The sequence below is a fragment of the Tursiops truncatus genome, chromosome 13 (assembly GCF_011762595.2).
Source record: "Tursiops truncatus isolate mTurTru1 chromosome 13, mTurTru1.mat.Y, whole genome shotgun sequence".
Classification (NCBI taxonomy): Eukaryota; Metazoa; Chordata; class Mammalia; order Artiodactyla; family Delphinidae; genus Tursiops; species Tursiops truncatus.
In genome coordinates this window covers 15,723,473-15,745,904 of record NC_047046.1, presented here as the reverse complement: position 1 = coordinate 15,745,904, position 22,432 = coordinate 15,723,473, and the positions used below count along the sequence as shown (strand labels likewise).

Genomic DNA, 22,432 nt, shown 5'->3' with positions numbered 1-22,432 from the left:
ATATATTTCCCATCCTTGGGGCAAGGGAGACATTGCACATGCACAGAAAGGCTCCTTGGGGCTCAAAAAGGAAGGGGCACCACCCCATAATATGTGATGCCAAGGCCCTCCCATAGGCCTCTGGGGTGGAACCCATCTTGGAAAAAAGTTGCGCACGCCTGTTGGGGAGGGTCCTAGGGCAGGGCAGAGTGTGGAAAAAGAAACCAGGTAATTGGCCAAAGGTAAACAAAGACCCGGAAGAACTGCCCTATAATGCATGACTTCACCGCCTCCTTACTGGGCTCCTCCTCATTAGGGAGGACGCCCACACCCTTCCTCTCCCGGTGCGCATCTCTGCCTTGCTTCTGTCAACTCAACAAACTGTTTCTCTGTGTGTTCTCCCACTTGTTGTTGTTCTGTGTCCCCAATAATAAACTTTGTACCTGTTTTTACAGTTCTCGCCTCCTTGAGAAACACATTTTTCAATGGGGGTGAGGGCCAGGGGAACTTTTCTTCCAGCCTCTAGCCCTTGCTGGTCCACCGGCTAGGATTCCTGGTTTTCATCCAGGCTACCCAGGTTCAATTCCTGGGCAGGGAACTAAGATCTCACTTCACGCCACGGCTCACTGCTGCTTCTCTGAGATCATGTTCTCTTCTGCACTCATCCCCGCCACTGGCTGCGTGGAGATAACAAGCCCCCGAATGGCAGACCTCAGGGCTCACCCTGGACTCTTACGTGTGCAAGAAATGAACTTCCACTGGGTCTGAGTTACTGTACTCTAGGGTCTCTTTATCATGGAGGTTGAACCTCCCTTAACTTCAACATGTCTGTGATGGATAGTCCCCAGGGAGCAAGAGGATGTAGAGGCTGCAAGTACTTTTAGTGCAAAGTACAAGTTGTTCAATAGTTATTATTAGAGGATGCATTTGAAACCTGGCCCAGCCAGCAGGTGGAAAAGAAAGTTCTCTCAGATACAAGAAAACTGTCCCTGAGCACGAGAAAAAAAACACTTGTTTTTTTTGGTCCCCAAATAAGCACTCCAGAAGATGCTCTCACCTTTCCTAAGGGGCCAGTCAGGAATGTTCCCAGTGGAACAGGATGTTCCACTGCATCTGCATGTTCCTCGTGGCCAAGGGCCCCCACCTGCGGGCAGGACTGACTTGCTCATCACACCCTGTCCTCCTGCCCAGCCTCCTCATCTCCTCTCTCTGGGGGTCTGGCCCTCCAGAGGCACACCCAGCTCAGGCCGGGCTTCAGGAGCCAGAGCACAAAGGTCCCCTGGGCATCTGGGCGGAGGGTGAGGAGACAGGTGTGTGGAAGGCGTGGTCAAGATCTAAGAGCTGATTCAGTAGAACCACAACTTAAAGAGTCTTGAGCAAAATGCGTGTGGCTGTAATGTGGCAAATGTGTTATCAAAAGACTGAGTATCTTACGTGGAAGGTTTGACCATAATACAATCAGGAGCTAGAACTAAATTCGGATTAAAGCATGAAAAGACTGGCAAAGCATTAATTATGGCAGAAAAAGACCCCAGGGTTCCCACAGATCGTACACTAGCCACCCCCACGTGGGGAGCTGAGAGCCGAGTGGGCACCGTACTCACTAATAAGGGAACAGGGCTGAAACCAGGGCGAGGAGAGAGAGGCAGCCCCTCACGCACAAGAGTCCCAAAAAACTCAGAGATCAAGATACACATTGTAACGCGGTCCTTCAAAAAAATCAAAATTAATACAAGAAACCCATGATGAGTGAAATATTAAGAGTACTGTGCTGAGCCATATTAAAGCCTGATGCAAAAGGAAAAATCATTAATACTGATCCTGTCTTTATTTAAAATTTTAACAGTTTGTTCACCATGGATATTTTGCATTAATTTTGACTTTCATAAGTATTATATTAAAATAATTATTTATCTAGATTACTGAGTTGTTTTGGAGCCCCATTAAATTCTGTGGCCTCATTTACCTCCCTCTGGTCCCAGCCCTGTGGGAGTATTTCAAAATTTCATGACTGGGGGATAATAATTTGAAACAACAACAAAATCCATACTCAATATTACATTTCTGTCCTCAGAAAACATAAAACAGAACAAACTCAACAACTCTATTATGAACTTTCAAACAATATTAAAGAGTTAGAAAAAACATAAATTTAAAAATTTGAGAGAGACTGATGCAAAATAAAGACAACAACACAAAGAACTACAGTTATAAAAAGAAAGGAGAAAAATTGCTGCTGCTTCTGAAGCGAAGCTGGGGGTGAGCTCTTGGCCTCAGGATCTGCTAGATCCAGCTCTGTGGGGCCTCGATAGAGCCCGGGTCCTGGCTGAACAGAAGAAGTGGGGAAGCCAGACAGGGTAGGGTCCCCCCACATAAGAGCCACCAGAATGACAAAGTGGGACTTTTGTGAAAAAGGAACCGGAATCGGTTCTTCCCCAAGAATTCATTTTAAAGGGCGAGGTGTTAGCTGTCCTCAAGCATATTGACTAAATGATTACCAGCAATGTACATGGTACATTCTAGCTCTAGAGGACAGAACAAAATAAATACACTTGAACTCAAACAAGGGGAAGCCTGACTAGACAAAAGGAAAAAAGCAACTTGAATGCAAGCCCACATTCAAGGCTGTGGCAGGAAACAGGAGCACCTGAGGGCCTGGTGTGGGGGGCCTGTGGCAGGGCCTGCCCGCTGGCCTTCAGAGCCCTGACGGCTCTCCTGGGGGAGCAGCAGTGTTCTCTTCACATCGTGTACACAACGCACCTTCTGTTAACCAAGCAGTGAACCATCTTCCCAACATTCCCTGAGTCACTTCTTAAATCTTTGACCCCCTGAGCTCCTCTTTAAGGTAAGATGTTCAAAACAGGGAAAACAGGACATGGAGAGGGGTATGATTTTCTTTTTTGGCCGTGCTGTGTGGCTTGCGGGATCTTAGTTCCCTGACCAGGGATCGAACCCAGGCCTGTGGCAGTGAAAGCACTGAGTCCTAACCACTGGACCACAGGGGAGGTCCCAAGATGGGTATGATTTTTGCTCAGGTTTTTTCCTATAAATTTCTAAAAAAAAGTCTATTAATTAAAAAAAATCTATAACCTACCTTTAATTGACTTATCATTGAAATAATCTTCTAACCCTGGGCTCCCCTGCGTATCAAACAAACTCTGATTTACTACAGACACAGTGAGTATCTCTTCCGTTGACATTTCCATCAATTCATCTTCACCATCCAAACTTGACAAACCAATCAAGTCATTATTGTTAAATAAACTCGCTCGGATTTTCTCGATTTTGGCTCGGGATCTGATCTGTGTGAACAAGGAAAAGGGTAAGGATTTGAGTGGAGAGACCAGTCACTCAGCTAGCTGTATGAACTTTCTTTCCCTCCCGTCTGTCCCTGAAACCCTCTACTGTCTTCAGCGTTGGGAGCACGGCCTGACCGGGGCAAGCTGGGCTTCCCGGCAAAGTCTCCTGTATGTGCCGAGAGTGGTAACTTGCAGGAGAACAGCTCAACTGGACATCTCTGTCGCTAAACCCCGGTCAGGTCTGTGGCTCTACGCAGATGCCCCAGGGGTTCAAGTCCACGCTTGGCTCTGAGAAAATCCGCAGGGAGAAGGTGGACAGATTCTGGGAGGAAGCCAACCCCTGGATCTTTGAGCTCTCCTGTCAGAGCCCGTGGGGTGGGGAGCAAGGGGGTGCAAGTTCTCCTAGTGCCTTCCCCTCCATATCTAATAAGGGCGAGGATGGTTTTTACTCTGCACCCGACACACGTTACACAGGGGGCAGGAAGACACAGGATGCAGGATTTCTAAACAAGGAGGCCCAGAAAACACATGGGATCTTGAAGTGGAAATGTAATCTGGCAACACGCGCAGCATCTGAAACTCAGAATCACTCCGAACAGAACGGCAAGTCTGTTCTCTCCCTGCTCAGTGGGGATCCCTCCTGCCAATGGCAATGGTTAAAACAACCCAAAGCCACTCAAAAAGAGGCCACTGGGGCCTGAGTTGGAAAACACTCGATGATGCCCACCCATCAGGAAAGGTCAGCCCCTGGAGCCCCTCCCACACTCCGCAATGAACTGTATTTACTTCCTGACAGACTTGCTATCACACTCAAGAGATGGGACCTCAAATACAGATAATCAACATGATTGATCACTGCTGTTTCCAAGAGCTGCCTCAGGGAGCCCGCTAAGTGCCCCAATGTCACCTATTACTTAGTCCCTTGGAAATAATATTGGAAGGCTTAAAGAGGCCTGGGGGATTCTAACCGCTCATGATTTAAGTGGTTGCCAAGGCGTGAGGTGCTTACCTCCACAACCGCAAAGCCTTTGATGGGGCGTGCTGTGAGGGGCTGGTTGTCCAGGGACGTGACTGTGTACATGGAGCCCATGTCTGACACTGAGGCCGTTTCTGCGTTGTCCAGTGGCTCCCCCAGGCTCCCAAGGCTGCCCAGGCTGCTGGTGCTGCATAGGGAAACGTCCAGGCTCTCCTGGCTGGACACTACGTGGGGCTCCAATAAGCCCGCAGGGATGGGCAGCTCTAGGCCCAAGGGCAGTGGTTCCGTGGAGACGTCGCTGACCGTCTGCAAGATGCCCTGGGAGCTGCAGATGGAGGCTTGACTGGTGGACGCAGACGCGCTGATGCTCATGGCGGGGGTCGGGCTGCGGGACGTGCTGACCTCCAAGCTGTCTGTGCTGGGGAAGCCAAGGGTCTTCTCTGGCTCAGTTTTCCCATCACCGCCCTCGGCCTTGTCTTTTGGCTTCTTGGGGTCTTCGTCCTGCAGGGGGATGTAGATCTCGTCTTTGAAGACCCCGCCGTGGGCGTTGCAGGCCTTGCGGATGGCGCCTCTGACGATGCCCTCGTCCAGGTGGGTGGGGATCCCAGAGATCACCAGCAAGCGGCTATGGGCGGTGGGACCCACCAGGGCCTGGCAGGCGTCGGCGATGGCGTCGCTCGTCACACCCAGCCCCTGCGGGTCCTTCCTGGTGAGGTGCCGGAGGATGATGAGCAAGGTCAGGGCGCGGTGGAACCACAGCATGTCTTCGGGCTTGCCACCCCCGATGCTCAGCACGGTGGGGTCCGAGTCCACTGAGCGCGAGGACTGGCGCTTCCCGGAGGAGGAGGCCTTTTCCCGCTTCATCTTGACTTTCTTCCTCTTGGACAGGAGGCTGGGGCTCTGTGGCGTCTGTCCTGGGGAGGACGACGAGGAGGACGACGAGTCGCTGAGGTTTGGGGCAGTCGCCGACGTCACCCCGCTGGCAGTGACACTCATGTTGGTAGGCAGGGTCACCTCGGCCACCGCCAGGCACCCTTCCATGAGCGCATGGAAATACGTAGAGAACCTGCCCTGGTCGGTGGCCGCCACGGTCCCCGAGCCACCGCACGTGCTGCCCGAGACCCAGCTCTGCGTCTCCTCGTCGTACAGCTTGTGGAGCTCCGATTGCAGGGCCATCAGCATGGCCAGGCAGGGGTTCAGCTGGAGGGCGATGGACGAGGACAGGCCGGCAGGGTGCTTCCTCTGCTCCAGGCTGTGCACTGTGCGCAGGAGCTCTGCCAGGAGGTGGAAAACCAGCTCTTTCACGCAGGCCGCCATGTCTGTGGTCCACAGGAAGTTTCCTGAGGTGAATGAAAGCAAAAAAAAAAAAAAAATCACCTATACAGAGCTTACTAATGTGCCAGGCACTGTTCTAAGGCACTTTAATGGAGGCAGCCCTCACAGCGACCGCGTGAAACAAACATTACATCCTTCATCCCCATCTCACAGATGAAGAAACGTTGGCTCAAAGAGCTGAAGGACTCACACGGCTGCCACACGGTCACACAATCTCACAGGGCAGAACCGGGCAGGCTGGCCCCAGAGCCGGTGGCCTACACCCCTGTGGCAGGTGACCGCATGGAGCCAGCTTCTACAGCTCTGACCCTGAAATCATTGTTTTCTTTCTCATAAACTTATTAAGCAGGTTGGTGACAAATCATTAGCATAATGTTTCCTGAACCATGGGATGCTCACTACTGGGGGCATACAATCCAATTTTACCAGATAGCTCAGAAATACACACGGAAAAATGATTCCTTTTAAACTCCTCTTTCAGTCCTGATTTTGTCAACAAGAAAGCCTCACTCTGGGGCTAGAATATTCTTAATAGAGAATAGCCCAGAGACCCAGAGCCTTCGACAGGGAACAGTAGTTAGCCAGAATTTCTTAACAGTAACTGCTTAACTTTTTAATTTTATAAGTATCTTCTACTTATGGCAAGGGATACGAATTTTCTGTTTAAAGTAGCAAGATAAAGTTCCTTTTAAAATTCAGTATAAGTTTAAAAAAAGGAGAAGGGAGTTCATTGCCATAAAAACAAATCAATAAATGGTGATAGGCATGACTTGTAGACGTGGCAGAAATCACATAAAGGTGGCATGAGAATGACTGAAGTCTAGGAAACACTGTCTAGAACAACCGTGGGCCACACATCTGTGCCAAGGTCCCCTTCGTGCCAGATGCGTGTCTTCTATCCCCAGTCACATTGTGGACAGGGAGTCCCAACGGCCAGGTCTGGCTGACTTACCGAGACTCCCAATTAGGCCCAGCACCCACGAAGGAGGGGACTAGGCTGACTGGTCTCAGGGTGATGCTGTTTTGATAATTCTAATTGGTAATGAACTCATGGCTGTCACGGGACATGGTGCTCATGGAGCCACTGACAGGGAATAAAGGCCAATGGGGTCTAAGGCCAGGCCCTCATGTGCTCCTATTTCCTTCTCTGTTGTCCTTCCTCGGCCATTGGACATTTTTGGAAGACGATGGCCTTGGAGAGAAATCTCCACCAAAATTGCAAATGGTGGCCCGAGAGCTGAGACCGGCCACATACATCTCGTTCCCACAGCCAGTGGTTCCCTGCTCACCTCTTCCAACCCCCTGCCCAATGTGTTTTAAAAAATGTGAATTAGTTGTCAACATTTAGAAACTGGGAAATTCACATCAATATCTAGATTTCTGGCTTTTCTTGAAATAAAAAGTGACAGTATCTGGCAGGACTAGGGCCACATTCTTACACCGCAAATGAGTAGTAGGGCTCAGTGGCTGCCCCACAGGACACGTGCCCTCCAGTTCCCTGGAGGTCCTGGGTCCACTTCTCTCTCGAATTCCTCTCACTTACATCATCTCCCTGACCCCTGAGGGCACCTGAGTCTGCCAACATGTTTTTCCCGCCAACATCAATATTTTGTATTTTTGAAAAAATACAAAAAATATAAAAAAGTTGAACACCTTATACAGTCAATATTTGGATGCTCACCACCTAGATTCTACCATTAACATTATTACATGTGTAACAAAGCTGTGTTTGTTTTATTACACATCTATCTATCCCTCTATTCATCCATAGACTCATCTTAGTTTTTGATTATTTCAAAATAAGTTGCAGATATCAGTATTTTTATCCCTAACCACTTAAGCAGACATATCATTAATTAAAACTCAATATTTAGAAAAATTTTGAGGTAAATTTATATGCTAATTTCACAACTCTTTAAGTTTACCATTCCATGAGTTTTGCTACAATGCCATCTCTCTGTAACCTTTCAGGTGCTGTGAGGTCATAATGTTTGAAGGTGAAGGGTGGTATGAAAGTGAACAATGTTACAGAATCAAAGTTACAATAATGGCATATGTTAGTGCTTTAAAGTAAAGCATGATAAAATTAATCTTATTTTCCCAGTTAGATGCCACCCCTCAAAATAATGAAAGTACCCTGCAAATCATGGATTTGGAAGTCTAGGCTACACTTTCCACTCAATTCCCCAAGCCCAACTGACAACAAGCTGACAAGAGCTGTCACCACCCAGGCCACTGTGGCCACCCCAGGCGCACCGGCCAGCTCCTTCCCCAGGCACCCGGCCAGCTCCACCAGCCTGAACCTGAGGGAAGGGAGGCCTCACCGAGCAGTTCCACCACTTGCAGGAGGACCGACGTCGGGATGGTGTCAGGCTCATCTTCAGATCTCCCTTCGCCATCCTCCGACTTCCAGGACAGCAGCTGCTCTGCGAAGGCCATCGCCAGTGGGAACTCAAGGGGCAGAGAGTGTAACACCAGCACGGCTCCGGGAGGGGGAGACACCCCTAAAAGAAGCGCCCAGAAGGAAAGCTCATGACTGGTAGCACCCGATCAAAACAAGCTTGCGATAAAGACCTGCCAGGTGTGCGCAGAGAAACAGGGCCGGAAAGCCTGTCCACTCATGCACTGGGGGCGAGAGGAAATGTCACTCCCCACACTCCAGACGGAGTCAGCCGCAGGCGCAGGAGGAGCGGAGGACATCCTCCAAGGAGTCCACCTGTTGGTGTGAGAATGGGACAAAGGGCAGCAGTGGGGACAGGGAAGGATAAACATCTCCCTGTCAGTCAGATACCAACCAGCCTGATGACCTGGCATGGAAATAGGAAGTCAGACTTTAAAAGATGCTTCACTGGGATGGTCCCAGCCTGGTAAAGAAATAACCAGCCCTTTGGTGCAGCTGCAATCCCATGGGAGCATCAGCTTACTTTAGATTTACAGAGTGGACCAGCAAGGGGGCCCCCAGACTTCAGGAACTACCAGAACTCTCTTTTACTGCCTTCGGTCATTGTCATGGCCTGAATCTGACCGAAGCTGCCTACGATGAGAGAAGAAAGATCCTGAGGTCTGATCCCTGTCACACCCTGCACCGCACCCCAACCCCCTCTGCAAGCACTGGTCAGACATAAGCTGGGGTACCAGGGGTCTCTGGCCGGCTCAGGAGGAATCATGTTGACTGGCCTGTACTTTGGGGTGAATGTTTATTTGGGGAATGACAGGTAAAACAGAGATCTTCTGTGTTTAATATAAATTTTAAAAAACAGTGTAGGCAAAATACAATGAAAACAATAGACCCTAATAAAAAGAGATCATAACCTTGTTTAGCATTGACCAAATACCTTAAGAAATGTCCTTTCATTTTATTCCCTAAGGATGCAATGTCTCCAGGACTGGAGCTGTGCAGAAGCCAAGGCCCAATTTTGGCTGAAAGTTCAAATACATCTTTAAAATTGTCTCTAACAAACATGTGTCCATCTTCTCCTGTCCAACATGCCAAGGACGTGCAGTGCAAGTCTGAGACTAGGTTTCCCTTCCTCTGTGTGTTGACTCAGAAACAGAGTCAGCCGGCCCCAGTATACAAAGCAGACAGTCAGCGAGAGCTTCAGGATTTGCAGAGATGGAGACCTCACCTAAATCTAAATGGGCGGAGGCTTAACAAAGGATGCCAAGGAGACAAGACCACCTGGGCTTCCCAGCCTGGCCACCACCAGGCTTTGTTTAACATTGACACGGGGAGCAGATGATCACTGAGGCCCGTGCCCCAGGGAGCCACATTATACCTGAGAGAATTCAGTTTTAATGAGAACTTGAAGGGCGGCCAGGATTATTACAGCTAAATGATGGGACTGCTCTATTTAGATCATTCTGAACAGCACACGCTTGTGAAAGAAAAGGAAATCCCCACTGTAGTCTGGGCAGCACCTGCCAGGTCTTCCCCTGGCAGGAAAGGGAGAACTTTTAATTCACCGTCTCTGAAATACACTGCCCCAAGCAGTCCTTTTCTTTACCCATAGGAAACGGGAACACAGCACGGCAGAAAATCCTTTCAATTTTCACAAAGAAGGAAAGCAGAGAATGACTTCAAAGCTGTTCTTATTACCGGGAGCTAATTCAGAGACTTACCCAGTTTGATGTGGACTTTGTCTGTGGAGAGGATCACAGAAGGGTACTGATTGGTGGTGGGAGGCGGCGTGAGCCCCGTGTTGGCCGGAGATGCATCCCGCGGGTAACAGATGGCCTCGATGAGGTTTAGCTGGCCATTTCGCTTCACTTTGTGGCCCAGCCCGTACACAAGCACCCGCGCCCACGGCGCCTTGTACAGAGAGGAGCTGAGGAGGAGGAATGCGTGTGAGCAGAGTCCAACCATGTCAACAAACACATTATTGTGAGGGGGTGGTGAGAACTGGGCACACGTAAGTCACCTCCATCACATTTAGAAGGTCATTCTTTATATAGACTAATTTCCAAAACATGGAAATTAGGGAAGAACTGTAAATCATGTTCAAGTACACTATGCATTAAAGAATAAAAGCAATGAGTTTTTTTCTTCTGTAAATTGCACCAGAATCTGTCTTACTTTTCTCTCCCCATCACCATCTTCTACAGTACCGGCAACTTACTCTTTGCGGAATCCAGACTGACTTTCTTTGCAAGATACTACGACAAAAGCCGCCCCGGGGAAATTGACGTCCATGTTGACCTTGGACTCGGAAATTGGAAACTCTTCGGAGGGGAACTGCTCTGGTGCCGTCTGCAGAGACATTTAACAGGGAAAGCCACGGGTTAAACACAAGAGAGCATTTCCTTTTCCCAGCTCCCAGGCAAAGGAGAGCCAATGCATACACTGTAACAGGATCAGGAGGACAAAAAAGCCCTCTGGGAGGAAGGACACCAGGGATGGGACAGGGGAGGGGAACTGCGAAGAAAAGCAGACTAGTGGGGCTTGGGGAAGAAAGTGTCATTTTCAGCCAGCCAATAAAATTTCCAATTGAAACCTGTAACCCCAATTTAGGGACATCAGAACTTTGAACTTTTACCTGCAGGAAAGAGCAGATCTGTTTCGTCAGCTCCAACAGGCTCTCCTCACCCTGGTGCAGAGTCCGAGTGATGGCCACGTTGAGCCACTCTCTCACTGTCTGGGAGCTGCCCTGGTAGAAGAGGTCCGTGGCCGAGCAGTTCTGGGAGTGGATGCAGTGCTGCAGGGACTGTGCCAGGAGGATGGAGCTGGAGCTGATGGTGCCGTCTGGGGACAGGAAAGAAAACACAAGTCAACAAGAACAGCAGCAGCCACGGGCTGTGAGATCCTGAGTAACGAGCCAGGAGCATCCTGTCCAGAAAACCAGGATGGGTTCGCTTGGACATACGTCTTGGAAAATAGACGTTACCAGTCAGATACTGCAGGGGGTGGGGGATTCAGGAGTTCGGCGGCCTTTAACTTTTTGCTTTCTTTTAAGCTACAAAACTGTTGCCTAAAATAAAAACCTGAGTTGAAGCCCAGGTCTACTAAGCAGGTAGAAGTGGAGCTGCTTGGATTCAGGGGTTCCCAGAGCCTGACCTATCGGCTGCCCTGGCCAACCTGGAGTTTCACCAAGGAACCACTGGAGTAGCTCAGAGTGGAGTTTATAAAGCAAGTGTTAGTCACTGTGGCAAAGCTTCTTCCACAAGCACGTTAAAGCTTTTCAGGCCTGTTTTGGAGCCTCTAATTTCTTGGGGTGGGCCACTGGACCCCATGTGCTTAAGTGGCCTGTGGAGATGTAGTTCACACAGGCACTGGCTGGGACCCCATGGCTGTGAGAGATGTCCTTTATGCTTAGAATGCCACCTGCCCTCTCACTCCTGCTCCCATCTTAGTAGCTAGGAGGTCAAGGGAAGCAGGCTGGAGGCCAAGGTGCCAGAGGAAGACAGAAGGGGCCCTTCAGTCTTCAACTGGGTTGAGGGCAGAGTCATCACTTAGTGTTCACCAAGCGAGCGAACACACAGCATCAGCCCACACTCCAAGGGCCCCACGTTGAGCAGATGCACACAGGCTGGCCCATTAAAACAGCTCCGCTTGAGGTCACGATGAATCAATTAGGTCTCTTTGGTGGCGTTTGATGGCAGGAACGTTTTCCTGTCTTTACACGTCAAACAGAATGTCTGTGACAACAGTACAGTGACTAGATTTCATAAATAAGACTTCATTTTCCTTGATCCACGATTAGTTTGCTTAATGAATGCTTAATAGGTTAATGACTAAATATGTCATCTAATACACTTAGATTTTTCAAAGAGTGAGAAAGCGCTGCAAAGACAGCTGCAATCTTTCGTGCAGTTTATCTACACTAAGTCTAAAGGTCCTGTGCTGGGACTCCTCCCCCTGCTCATGTGGAGAACAAGGACACTAAGCACAGCTCCTGCTTGGCGCCCAGCTCACCCTCAGGGCTATTCCATCCTGGGCCTAATTTCTGCAGTGAGAGCGGCAAAGCCGAGGTTTACCTGGGAGGGGAGGAGCGAGGAGCTGATTGGACAGCAGCTGCAGGTGCTCCAGGGTAATGTCCCGGATGGCAGGGATGTGGAAGAGGCGGGTAAACAGGTGAGGCAGCTTGGGGGCGAAGATGTTGAGCAGGGCCATGCGGCAGTACAGCCTGGCCAGTGCGGCCTCGCAGCGCAGCAGCTCCCTGCAAGGGAAGGGCAGGGGACAGGCACTGAGCTCTGACGCTCCAGCCTCCACACTGGGCTGGGCCACGGGCCGCTGAAGGGGAAGGACCACATCTCAGGCTTCTCTGGCCTCATGCTCTGTGCTCCAAGTTAGACACTTGTGTTTTAAACAAAAAGCCACATTTAGTTATGTTTGATTTTTCCCAACTCAAAAACCACCGTGGAAAAAGAAATGAAAATATATGTTCACATAAAGACTCACATATACGTGTGTTCACAGTAGCATACATATAGTAGCCAAAAAGTGGAAACAGCCCAAATGTCCAACAACTGAGGCACGGTAAATCCATACAATGGAATGTTATTCACAAATAAAAAGGGATGAAGCAGTGACACCTGCTACGACATGGATGAACCTGGACAGCCCTGTGCTAAGTGAAAGAAGCCAGACACAAAAGCTCACATATTATGAATCCATTTATATAGTGTCCAGAATTAAGCAAATCCATAGAAACAGAAATTAGATTGGCGGGGTTGAGCTAGGGGACAGGAGAAGGGGAACTGACTACTAATGGGTGTGGGGTTTCTTCTTGGGGTGATGAAAATGCTCTAAAACTGAGAGTGATGATGGTTACAGAATTTTGTGAATATACTAAAAATTGTTGGCCTATATATTTTAAATGGGTAAATTACATGGTACGTGAATTGTATCTCTGTAAAGTTATTATAAAAATTTCAGTGTGGGCATTTTTTTTTTTATGTGATGAATTTATGAAGTGATTGGCATTCACCTTGAATAATAGCTCATTAGTGACTAAGCAGGTCTCATTTAGAAATGCATCTCTTGGTAAAGAATCTAATCTAGCTAATACTAAGCATAGGGGAGGCTCCCTGTATTTTATTAGCTTATCACCATAGTTAAAAATTCTGCTGGTAGTAAGCACTTAATCAAGAAGGCAAGTTAGAAGTAGCCCTTTTGGAATGTAAATTGGTGCAGCCACTGTGGAAAACAGCAGTGGAGGTTCCTCAGAAAACTAAAAATTGAGTTACCATATGATCTAGCAATTCCACTCCTGGGCATATATCCAGACAAAACTATAATTCAAAAAGATACATGCACCCCTCTGTTCAAAGCAGCACTATTCACAATAGCCAAGACATGGAAACAACCTAAATGGCCACTGACAGATGAACAGATAAAGAAGATGTGGTACATATATACAATGGAATATTACTCAGCAGTAAGAAAGAATGAAATAATGCCATTTGCAGCAACATGAATGCAACTAGAGATTATCATACTAAGTGAAGTCAGAAAGAGAAAGACAAATACCATATGATATCACTTATACGTGGAATCTAAAATATGACACAAATGAACCTATCTATGAAACAGAAACAGAATCATGGACATAGAGAATAGACTGATGGTTGCCAAGGGGGAGGGGGTTGGGGGAGGGATGGATTGGGAGTTTGGGATTAGCAGATGCAAACTGGTATATATAGGATGGATAAACAACAAGGCTCTACTGTATAGCACAGGAAACTATATTCAATATCCTGTGATAAACCATAATGGAAGAGAGAATATGAAAAAGAATGTTTTATATATATATATATATATATATGTATATATATATAAATAACTGAGTCACTTTGACGTACAGCAGTAGTTAACATTGTAATTCAACTCTACTTCAATAAAAAATAAGTTAAAAAAAAAAAAGAAGTAGCCCTTTTGTGTCTATAAAGTCTAGGTCTAAACCCACTCGGAGCCAACAGGGGTCACTTGATATTACCTACTGACCCAAATTAAAGGTAATGCTCGTCCATCATATAAAGTGAAGACAAAAAAGAAACCAGCTAAGATGGTGCATGTTAGGTGGTTTCTTTCTCGGCTCCACCAGTTTGTAATATTCTTGCGCCAGAATTTAAAACAAACCAACGCCACCTGCTTCTTCCCTCCTCAGAAGTCTGTCTGTTGACAGTACTAGCACAGCTCACGAGGACCAGGGCAGCAAAACAGATGAGGTCTGACTATGAAAGCTGAAAGCCCTACAGACTCCCCCCAGCTCTCTCCTTAGACTGCAAAGCCTCAAGTTGCCAGGATGAAGCTGGAGTGAGATTATTTTTGGTCGACTCTGCAGACTGTTAACGTCCCTGAAGTCTCTGCTGAGGAGCCCCCCCGACTCTTCATCCTCTAAAGTCCTCTCTCAAACCCACGTGAGCACTTTAGGCAGAGTACACCTCTGATGAAAACCCACACTACGACCAGAAATTCCATCATTGTATTGATCAAACAAATCTATGGCGTATTTCATATTTCTCCCAATACCGAGATCACCACATTAATACTGACCGTAAATGTCCTACATCTGCAGCCTGATTGTAACCTTGCGAAGCACTTTCTTGCCTTTTCTCTAAGTTGCTAGTCAACAGTCAATAGGTTTCATCTATCACAGAAATTTGCCAAAAATATGACTGAAAGTCTTATTAAAGAAGTTTTTAAAAACTTTAAGAGTACCATATTGATATTCAAGCATATATGTTTGGGGATCCTTTTCAACAAATATGTGGAGTCTACAGTGTGAGCCAGGGCCCAGATTAAGCACTGGGAGCTCTAGCAAAGAATCAGACAAGGTATCTGCTTTTAGGAAGCTTATGTTCTAGAGGGAGGAGACACACAATAAACAAATTAAAAAAATATCAGGTTCTGGAAGGGAAGTATTGATAAAATACAGTGTTATGACAATGTGCTCCTGTGGGCTTACTTTACATGGTGAGGCAAGGCTTTTTTGGAAAGGTGACATATTCATTGCGATCTGAATGACAAGAATGAGACAGCCGATCCACCAGAGGGCAGACAGCAGAAGCAAGAAGAACTACAATCCTGCAGCCTGTGGAACAAAAACCACATTCACAGAAAGATAGACAAAATGAAAAGGCAGAGGGCTATGTACCAGATGAAGGAAGAAGATAAAACCCCAGAAAAACAACTAAATGAAGTGGAGACAGGCAACCTTCAGAATAACGATAGTGAAGATGATCCAGGACCTTGGAAAAAGAAAGGAGGCAAAGATCGAGAAGATGCAAGAAATGTTTAACAAAGTCCTAGAAGAATGAAAGAACAAACAGAGATGAACAATACAATAACTGAAATGAAAACTACACTAGAAGGAATCAACAACAGAATAACTGAGGCAGAAGAACGGATAAGTGACCTGGAACACAGAATGGTGGAATTCACTGCTGCAGAACAGAATAAAGAAAAAAGAATGAAAAGAAATGAAGACAGCCTAAGAGACCTCTGGGACAACATTAAACACAACAACATTCGCATTATAGGGGTCCCAGAAGGAGAAGAGAGAGAGAAAGGACCCAAGAAAATATTTGAAGAGATTATAGTCGAAAACTTCCCTAACATGGGAAAGGAAATAGCCACCCAAGTCCAGGAAGCGCAGAGAATCCCATACAGGATAAACCCAAGGAGAAACATGCTGAGACACATAGTAATCAAACTGGCAAAAATTAAAGACAAAGAAAAATTATTGAAAGCAGCAAGGGAAAAGCAATAAATAACATACAAGGGAACTCACATAAGGTTAACAGAGTTTCTCAGCAGAAACTCTACAAGCCAGAAGGGAGTGGCATGATATACTTAAAGTGATGAAAGGGAAGAACCTACAACCAAGATTACTCTACCTGGCAAGGATATCGTTCAGATTCGATGGAGAAATCAAAAGCTTTACAGAGCAAAAGCTAAGAGAATTCAGCACCACCAAACCAGCTCTACAACAAATGCTAAAGGAACTTCTCTAAGTGGGAAACACAAGAGAAGAAAAGGACCTACAAAAACAAACCCAAAACAATTAAGAAAATGGTAATAGGAACATACACATCGATATTACCTTAAATGTGAATGGATTAAATGCTCCAACCAAAAGACAGGCTTGCTGAATGGATACAAAAACAAGACCCATATATATGCTGTCTACAAGAGACCCACTTCAGACCTAGGGACACATTCAAACTGAAAGTGAGGGGATGGAAAAAGATATTCCATGCAAATGGAAACCAAAAGAAAGCTGGAGTAGCAATACTCATATCAGATAAAATAGACTTTAAAATAAAGAATGTTACAAGAGACAAAGAAGGACACTACATAATGATCAAGGGATCAATCCAAGAAGAAGATATAACAATTATTAATATATATGCACCCAACACAAGAGCATCTCAATACATAAGGCAACTGCTAACAGCTATAAAAGAGGAAATCGACAGTAACACAGTAATAGTGGGGGACTTTAACACCTCATTTACACAAACGGACAGATCATCCAAATAGAAAATTAATAAGGAAACACAAGCTTTAAATGACACAATAGACCAGATAGATCTAATTGATATTTATAGGACATTCCATCCAACAACAGCAGATTACACATTCTTCTCAAGTGCTCACGGAACATTCTCCAGGATAGATCACATCTTGGGTCACAAATCAAGCCTCAGTGAATTTAAGAAAATTAAAATCATACCAAGCCTCTTTTCTGACCACAACGCTATGAGATTAGAAATCAATTACAGGGAAAAAAACATAAAAAACACAAACACATGGAGGCTAAAAAATACGTTACTAAATAACAAGAGATCACTGAAGAAATCAAAGAGGAGGGGCTTCCCTGGTGGCGCGGTGGTTGAGAGTCCGCCTGCTGATGCAGGGGACACGGGTTTGTGCCCCAGTCCGGGAAGATCCCACATGCCGCGGAGCAGCTGGGCCCGTGAGTCATGGCTGCTGAGCCTGCGTGTCCGGAGCCTGTGCTCCGCAACGGGAGAGGCCACAACAGTGAGAGGCCCATGTACCGCAAAAAAAAAAAAAAAAAAAAAAAAAAAAAAAAAAAAAAAAAATCAAAGAGGAAATCAAAAAATACCTAGAGACAAATGACAATGAAAACACGACGATCCAAAAACTATGGGATGCAGCAAAAGCAGCTCTAAGAGGGAAGTTTATAGCTATACAAGCCTACCTCAAGAAACAAGAAAAATCTCAAATAAACAATCTAAACTTACAAAGGAACTAGAGAAAGAAGAACAAACAAAACCCAAAGTTAGCAGAAGGAAAGAAATCAAAAGATCAGAGCAGAAATAAGTGAAATAGAAACAAAGAAAACAATAGCAAAGATCAATAAAACTAAAAGCTGGTTCTTTGAGAACATAAACAAAATTGATAAACCATTAGCCAGACTCATCAAGTAAAAAGAGGGAGAGGACTGAAATCAATAAAATTAGAAATGAAAAAGGAGAAGTTACAACAGACACTGGAGAAATACAAAGCATCCTAAGAGACTACTACAAGCAACTCTATGGCAATAAAATGGACAACCTGGAAGACATGGACAAATTCTTAGAAAGGTATAACCTTCCAAGACTGAACCAGGAAAAAATAGAAAATATAAACAGACCAATCACAAATAATGAAATTGAAACTGTGATTAAAAATCTTCCAACAAACAGAAGTCCAGGACCAGATGGCTTCACAGGTGAATTCTATCAAACATTTAGAGAAGAGATAACACCCATCCTTCTCAAACTCTTCCAAAAAATTGCAGAGGAAGGAACACTCCCAAACTCATTCTATGAGGCCACCATCACCCTGATACCAAAACCAGACAAAGATAATACAAAAAATGAAAATTACAGACCAATATCACTGATGAATATAGATGCAAAAATCCTCAACAAAATACTAGCAAACAGAATGCAACAACACATTAAAAGGATCATGCACCATGATCAAGTGGGATTTATCCCAGGGAAACAGGATTCTTCAATATATGCAAATTAATCAATGTGATACACCATATTAACAAATTGAAGGAGAAAAACCATATGATCATCTCAATAGATGCAGAAAAAGCTTTTGACAAAATTCAACACCCATTTATGACAAAAACTCTCCAGAAAGTGGGCATAGAGGGAACCTACCTCAACATAATAAAGGCCATATATGACAAACCCACAGCAAACATCATTCTCAATGGTGAAAAACTGAAACCATTTCCTCTAAGATCAGGAACGAGACAAGGATGTCCACTCTCGCCACTATTATTCAACATAGTTTTGGAAGTCCTAGCCACAGCAATCAGAGAAGAAAAAGAAATAAAAGGAATCCAAATTGGAAAAGAAGAAGTAAAACTGTCACTGTTTGCAGATGACATGATACTATACATAGAGAATCCTAAAGATGCCACCAGAAAACTACTAGAGCTAATCAATGAATCTGATAAAGTTGCAGGATATAAAATTAATGCACAGAAATCTCATGCATTCCTATACACTAATGATGAAAAATCTGAAAGAGAAATTAAGGAAACACTCACATTTACCACTGCAACAAAAAGAATAAAATACCTAGGAATAAACCTACCTAGGGAGACAAAAGACCTGTATGCAGAAAACTATAAGACACTGTTGAACGAAATTAAAGATGATACCAACGGATGGAGAGATATACCATGTTCTTGGATTGGAAGAATCAACACTGTGAAAATGACTATACTACCCAAAGCAATCTACAGATTCAATGCAATCCCTATCAAATTACCAATGGCATTTTTCACAGAACTAGAACACAAAATCTTAAAGTTTGTATGGAGACACAAAAGACCCTGAATAGCCAAAGCTATTGGCAAAGACACCTACAGTCTTGAGGGAAAAAAAAAGGAGCTGGAGGAATCAGACTCCCTGACTTCAGACTATACTACAAAGCTACAGTAATCAAGACAATATGGTACTGACACAAAAACAGAAATATGGATCACTGGAACAGGATAGAAAGCCCAGAGATAAACCCACACACCTATGGTCAACTAATCTATGACAAGGGAGGCAAGGATATACAATGGAGAAAAGACAGTCTCTTCCATAAGTGGTGCTGGGAAAACTGGACAGCTACATGTAAAAGAATGAAATTAGAACACTCCCTAACACCATACACAAAAATAAACTCAAAATGGATTAGACACCTAAATGTAAGACCGGACACATAAAACTCTTAGAGGAAAACACAGGAAAAACACTCGTTGACATAAATCACAGCAAGATCTTTTTTGGCCCACTTCCTAGAGTAATGGAAATAAAAACAAAAATAAACAAATGGGATCTAATGAAACTTAAAAGCTTTTGCAAAGCAAAGGAAACCACAAACAAGATGAAAAGACAACCCTCAGAATGGGACAAAATATTTGCAAATGAAGCAACTGACAAAGGATTAATCTCCAAAATATATAAACAGCTCATGCAGCTCAATATTAAAAAAACAAACAACCCAATCAAAAAATGGGCAGAAGACCTAAATAGACATTTCTCCAAAGAGGACATACAGATGGCCAAGAAGCACATGAAAAGCTGCTCAACATCACTAATTATTAGAGAAATGCAAATCAAAACTACAATGAGGTATCACCTCACACCAGTTAGAATGGGCATCATCAGAAAATCTACAAACAACAAATGCTGGAGAGGGTGTGGAGAAAAGGGAACCCTCTTGCACTGTTGGTGGGAATGTAAATTGATACGGCCACTATGGAGAACAGTATGGAGGTTCCTTAAAAAACTAAAAATAGAATTACCATATGACCTAGCAATCCCACTACTGGGCATATACCCAGAGAAAACCATCATTCAAAAAGACACATGCACCCCAATGTTCACTGCCGCACTATTTACAATAGCCAGGTCATGGAAGCAACCTAAATACCCACCGACAGATGAATGGATAAAGCAGTTGTGGTACATATATACAATGGAATATTATTCAGCCATAAAAAGGAACGAAATTGGGTCATTTGTAGAGACGTGGATGAATCTAGAGACTGTCAAAAAGAGTGCAGTAAGTCAGAAAGAGAAAAACAAATATCGCATATTAACGCATATATGTGGAACCTAGAAAAATGGTACAGATGAACCAGTTTGCAGGGCAGAAATTGAGACAAAGATGTAGAGAACAAACGTATGGACACCAAGCGGGGAAAGCAGTTGGGGGGTGGTGGTGGTGGCGTGATGAATTGGGCGATTGGGATTGAGATGCATACACTGACGTGTATAAAATGGATGACTAATAAGAACCTACTATATAAAAAATAAATAAAATATAATTTAAAATAAAAAAGAATGAGACAGCCATGCAAAGTTCTGGGCAAAGCATTGCAGGCAGAGGGAACAGCATATACAGAGACACTGAGGAGGAAACAAGCTTGGTGTGTGAGAGAAACTGCGGAAGGAGAGTACACTGGGAGAAGCAGATAGACTCTGAGGCTCGGGGAGGGTTTGGCGAGCCAGGTTAAGGGTTTGAATTCTACTCCATGGGAAGTGGAACGCCATGGGAATGTTTGAATTAGAGGAGAGAGATGAATGATCTGATCTGTGTTTCTAAAAGATCACTCGGCTGCTGTGGAGAGAAGGGAGAGCTGAAGCCTAGACCAGTGTGGTGGAGGCGGAGATGGAGAGAAGCAGCCTGGGATGTACTTTGGAGGAAGAGTCAATGGGACCTGCCGATTGGTTACGTGAGGCAGTGAGGACAAAGGGTGACTTGGGCACCCCTCACAGACGTGCAAAGACCGGTGGAGAAGAAGGCCTGAATTCCACCTCACATGCGACATTTTAGGCACCTATTAGATTAGCCTTGTCCATGTAAGAGCTGACTTCGGTTAACTTGTTTTCAGCTCAGTTCTAAAAACCTGACAAAAGTAGTATTAGCCGTGTGTGTGTGTGTGTGTGTGTGTGTGTGTGTGTGTGTGTGTGTGTGTGTATATTTTTTGGCCACACTGTGCGGCTTACGGGATCTCAATTCCCTGACCAGGGACTGAACCTGGGCCATGGCAGTGAAAGCCGGGAATCCTAACCACTAGGCCACCAGGGAACTCCCGAATATCAGCAATATTACCAGGCATGTTGCTTATGGTCAAAACCACCCCCAACTGGCAAGCTGCACTGGGAGGACTGAAAAAAGAGTGCTCTTGGTGGGAAGCTACAGTTTCGGGCTTTCCAGAAAATGGTGACTCTTACTAACTGGGCCTGCCTCTTGCAGAAATCCCTAGAAGCTATGCCTGTGGAGTTGTTACAAAAGATACCGGCTTCTATTTGGGACGTGGGGCTCTCAGCCATCACGTGAACACAGCGACGTTAAGTCTATCCCTCACACCTGGGTTGTCACTGGGTGGGTGGGCGGGGTCAAAGAATAGCCTTTGAACTTCTGTGTGGATGACTATGACTCCTGCTGAAATGTATGCACGACACTTCCCTGTGGCACGCCACGCTTCCCATCCTGGATCTTTCTAGGTGAAGCTAGTGCCAAGTATCACCTGTTTGGGTCTTGTGAATTTGATTGTCAAGTTGAACTTAAGACCACCCAAATGGGGCGGTGAAACATCTGAGTGGAGATGGCAAGGAGGCAGTTGGATACGTCCATCTGGTGTTCCAGGAAGAGGTCTAAGCTGTAAATACACTCAAGTTGCTTCAAAATTGACAATATAATGAGAAGTTACAATGCTATTGGATGAACAATATGAAAAATAGTTTATGGGAAGTTTTATCAGAGAGCTCCATTTATCATTATATTTTCTTCTGAATTGTTGCAAGAATTTTTATGACTGAAAGAAGGAATTTGCAGGTGCATGTGAGGGAATTTTGCCAGATCTTTAGGATTTAACCCACAGACGGCAGGCACAGGTCTCCTCAGACCCCCACCAAGTGCTGGGCACAAAGGAGCACTCAAGGAATACCTTGTTAGTTTAACAGAAATGAGCTGGCTGCTCACACAGTGCCTGGACTCCTCTTAGCTGTGTCTTGACTCGGTTTACACTTTAGAACTTTTCCACGTTCTTCAAATCTCCAGACACCCCTCAACACCCCCAACTTACAGCAGAGTATCCATGGCATAGGCCAGGTGATACTGGATGCTGCAACTGTTCTTCCTAACTCTTGCAATTCGCTGTTATCTTTACTAGCTGCCTCTGTCTCTCTCTTAGCTTTGAAAGAAAAGCCTTCTTTGTCAACAATGAATGGCACATGTGATAAAACAGAGTAAGTGGATTTCTGTGACCTGCTAGAAAGAAGTGCTCAATTTTACCTGTGAATTTATTTTTTATTTATTTATTGAAAATTTCTGGCCATGCCACGTGGCCTGTGGGATTTTAGTTCACCAACC

General features: G+C 45.2%; 1 protein-coding gene across 9 annotated transcripts in view; it reads right to left on the bottom strand.

Moving 5' to 3' along the window:
• Nucleotides 1-22,432, bottom strand: part of HECTD4 (HECT domain E3 ubiquitin protein ligase 4) — a 190,892-nt gene that overhangs the window by 18,263 nt on the left and 150,197 nt on the right. For 8 of the 9 annotated variants that reach the window (XM_033837017.2, XM_033837009.2, XM_033837008.2 and 5 more), the window contains 7 exons: nt 12,061-12,242; nt 10,623-10,828; nt 10,206-10,336; nt 9,709-9,914; nt 7,914-8,093; nt 4,288-5,594; nt 3,074-3,281 (listed from right to left, as the gene is read on the bottom strand). In XM_033837017.2, the coding sequence (XP_033692908.1) occupies nt 3,074-3,281; nt 4,288-5,594; nt 7,914-8,093; nt 9,709-9,914; nt 10,206-10,336; nt 10,623-10,828; nt 12,061-12,242 (2,420 nt within the window). The remainder of the gene's footprint in view (nt 1-3,073; nt 3,282-4,287; nt 5,595-7,913; nt 8,094-9,708; nt 9,915-10,205; nt 10,337-10,622; nt 10,829-12,060; nt 12,243-22,432) is intronic. The other variant, XM_033837014.2, reaches the window with a different exon arrangement.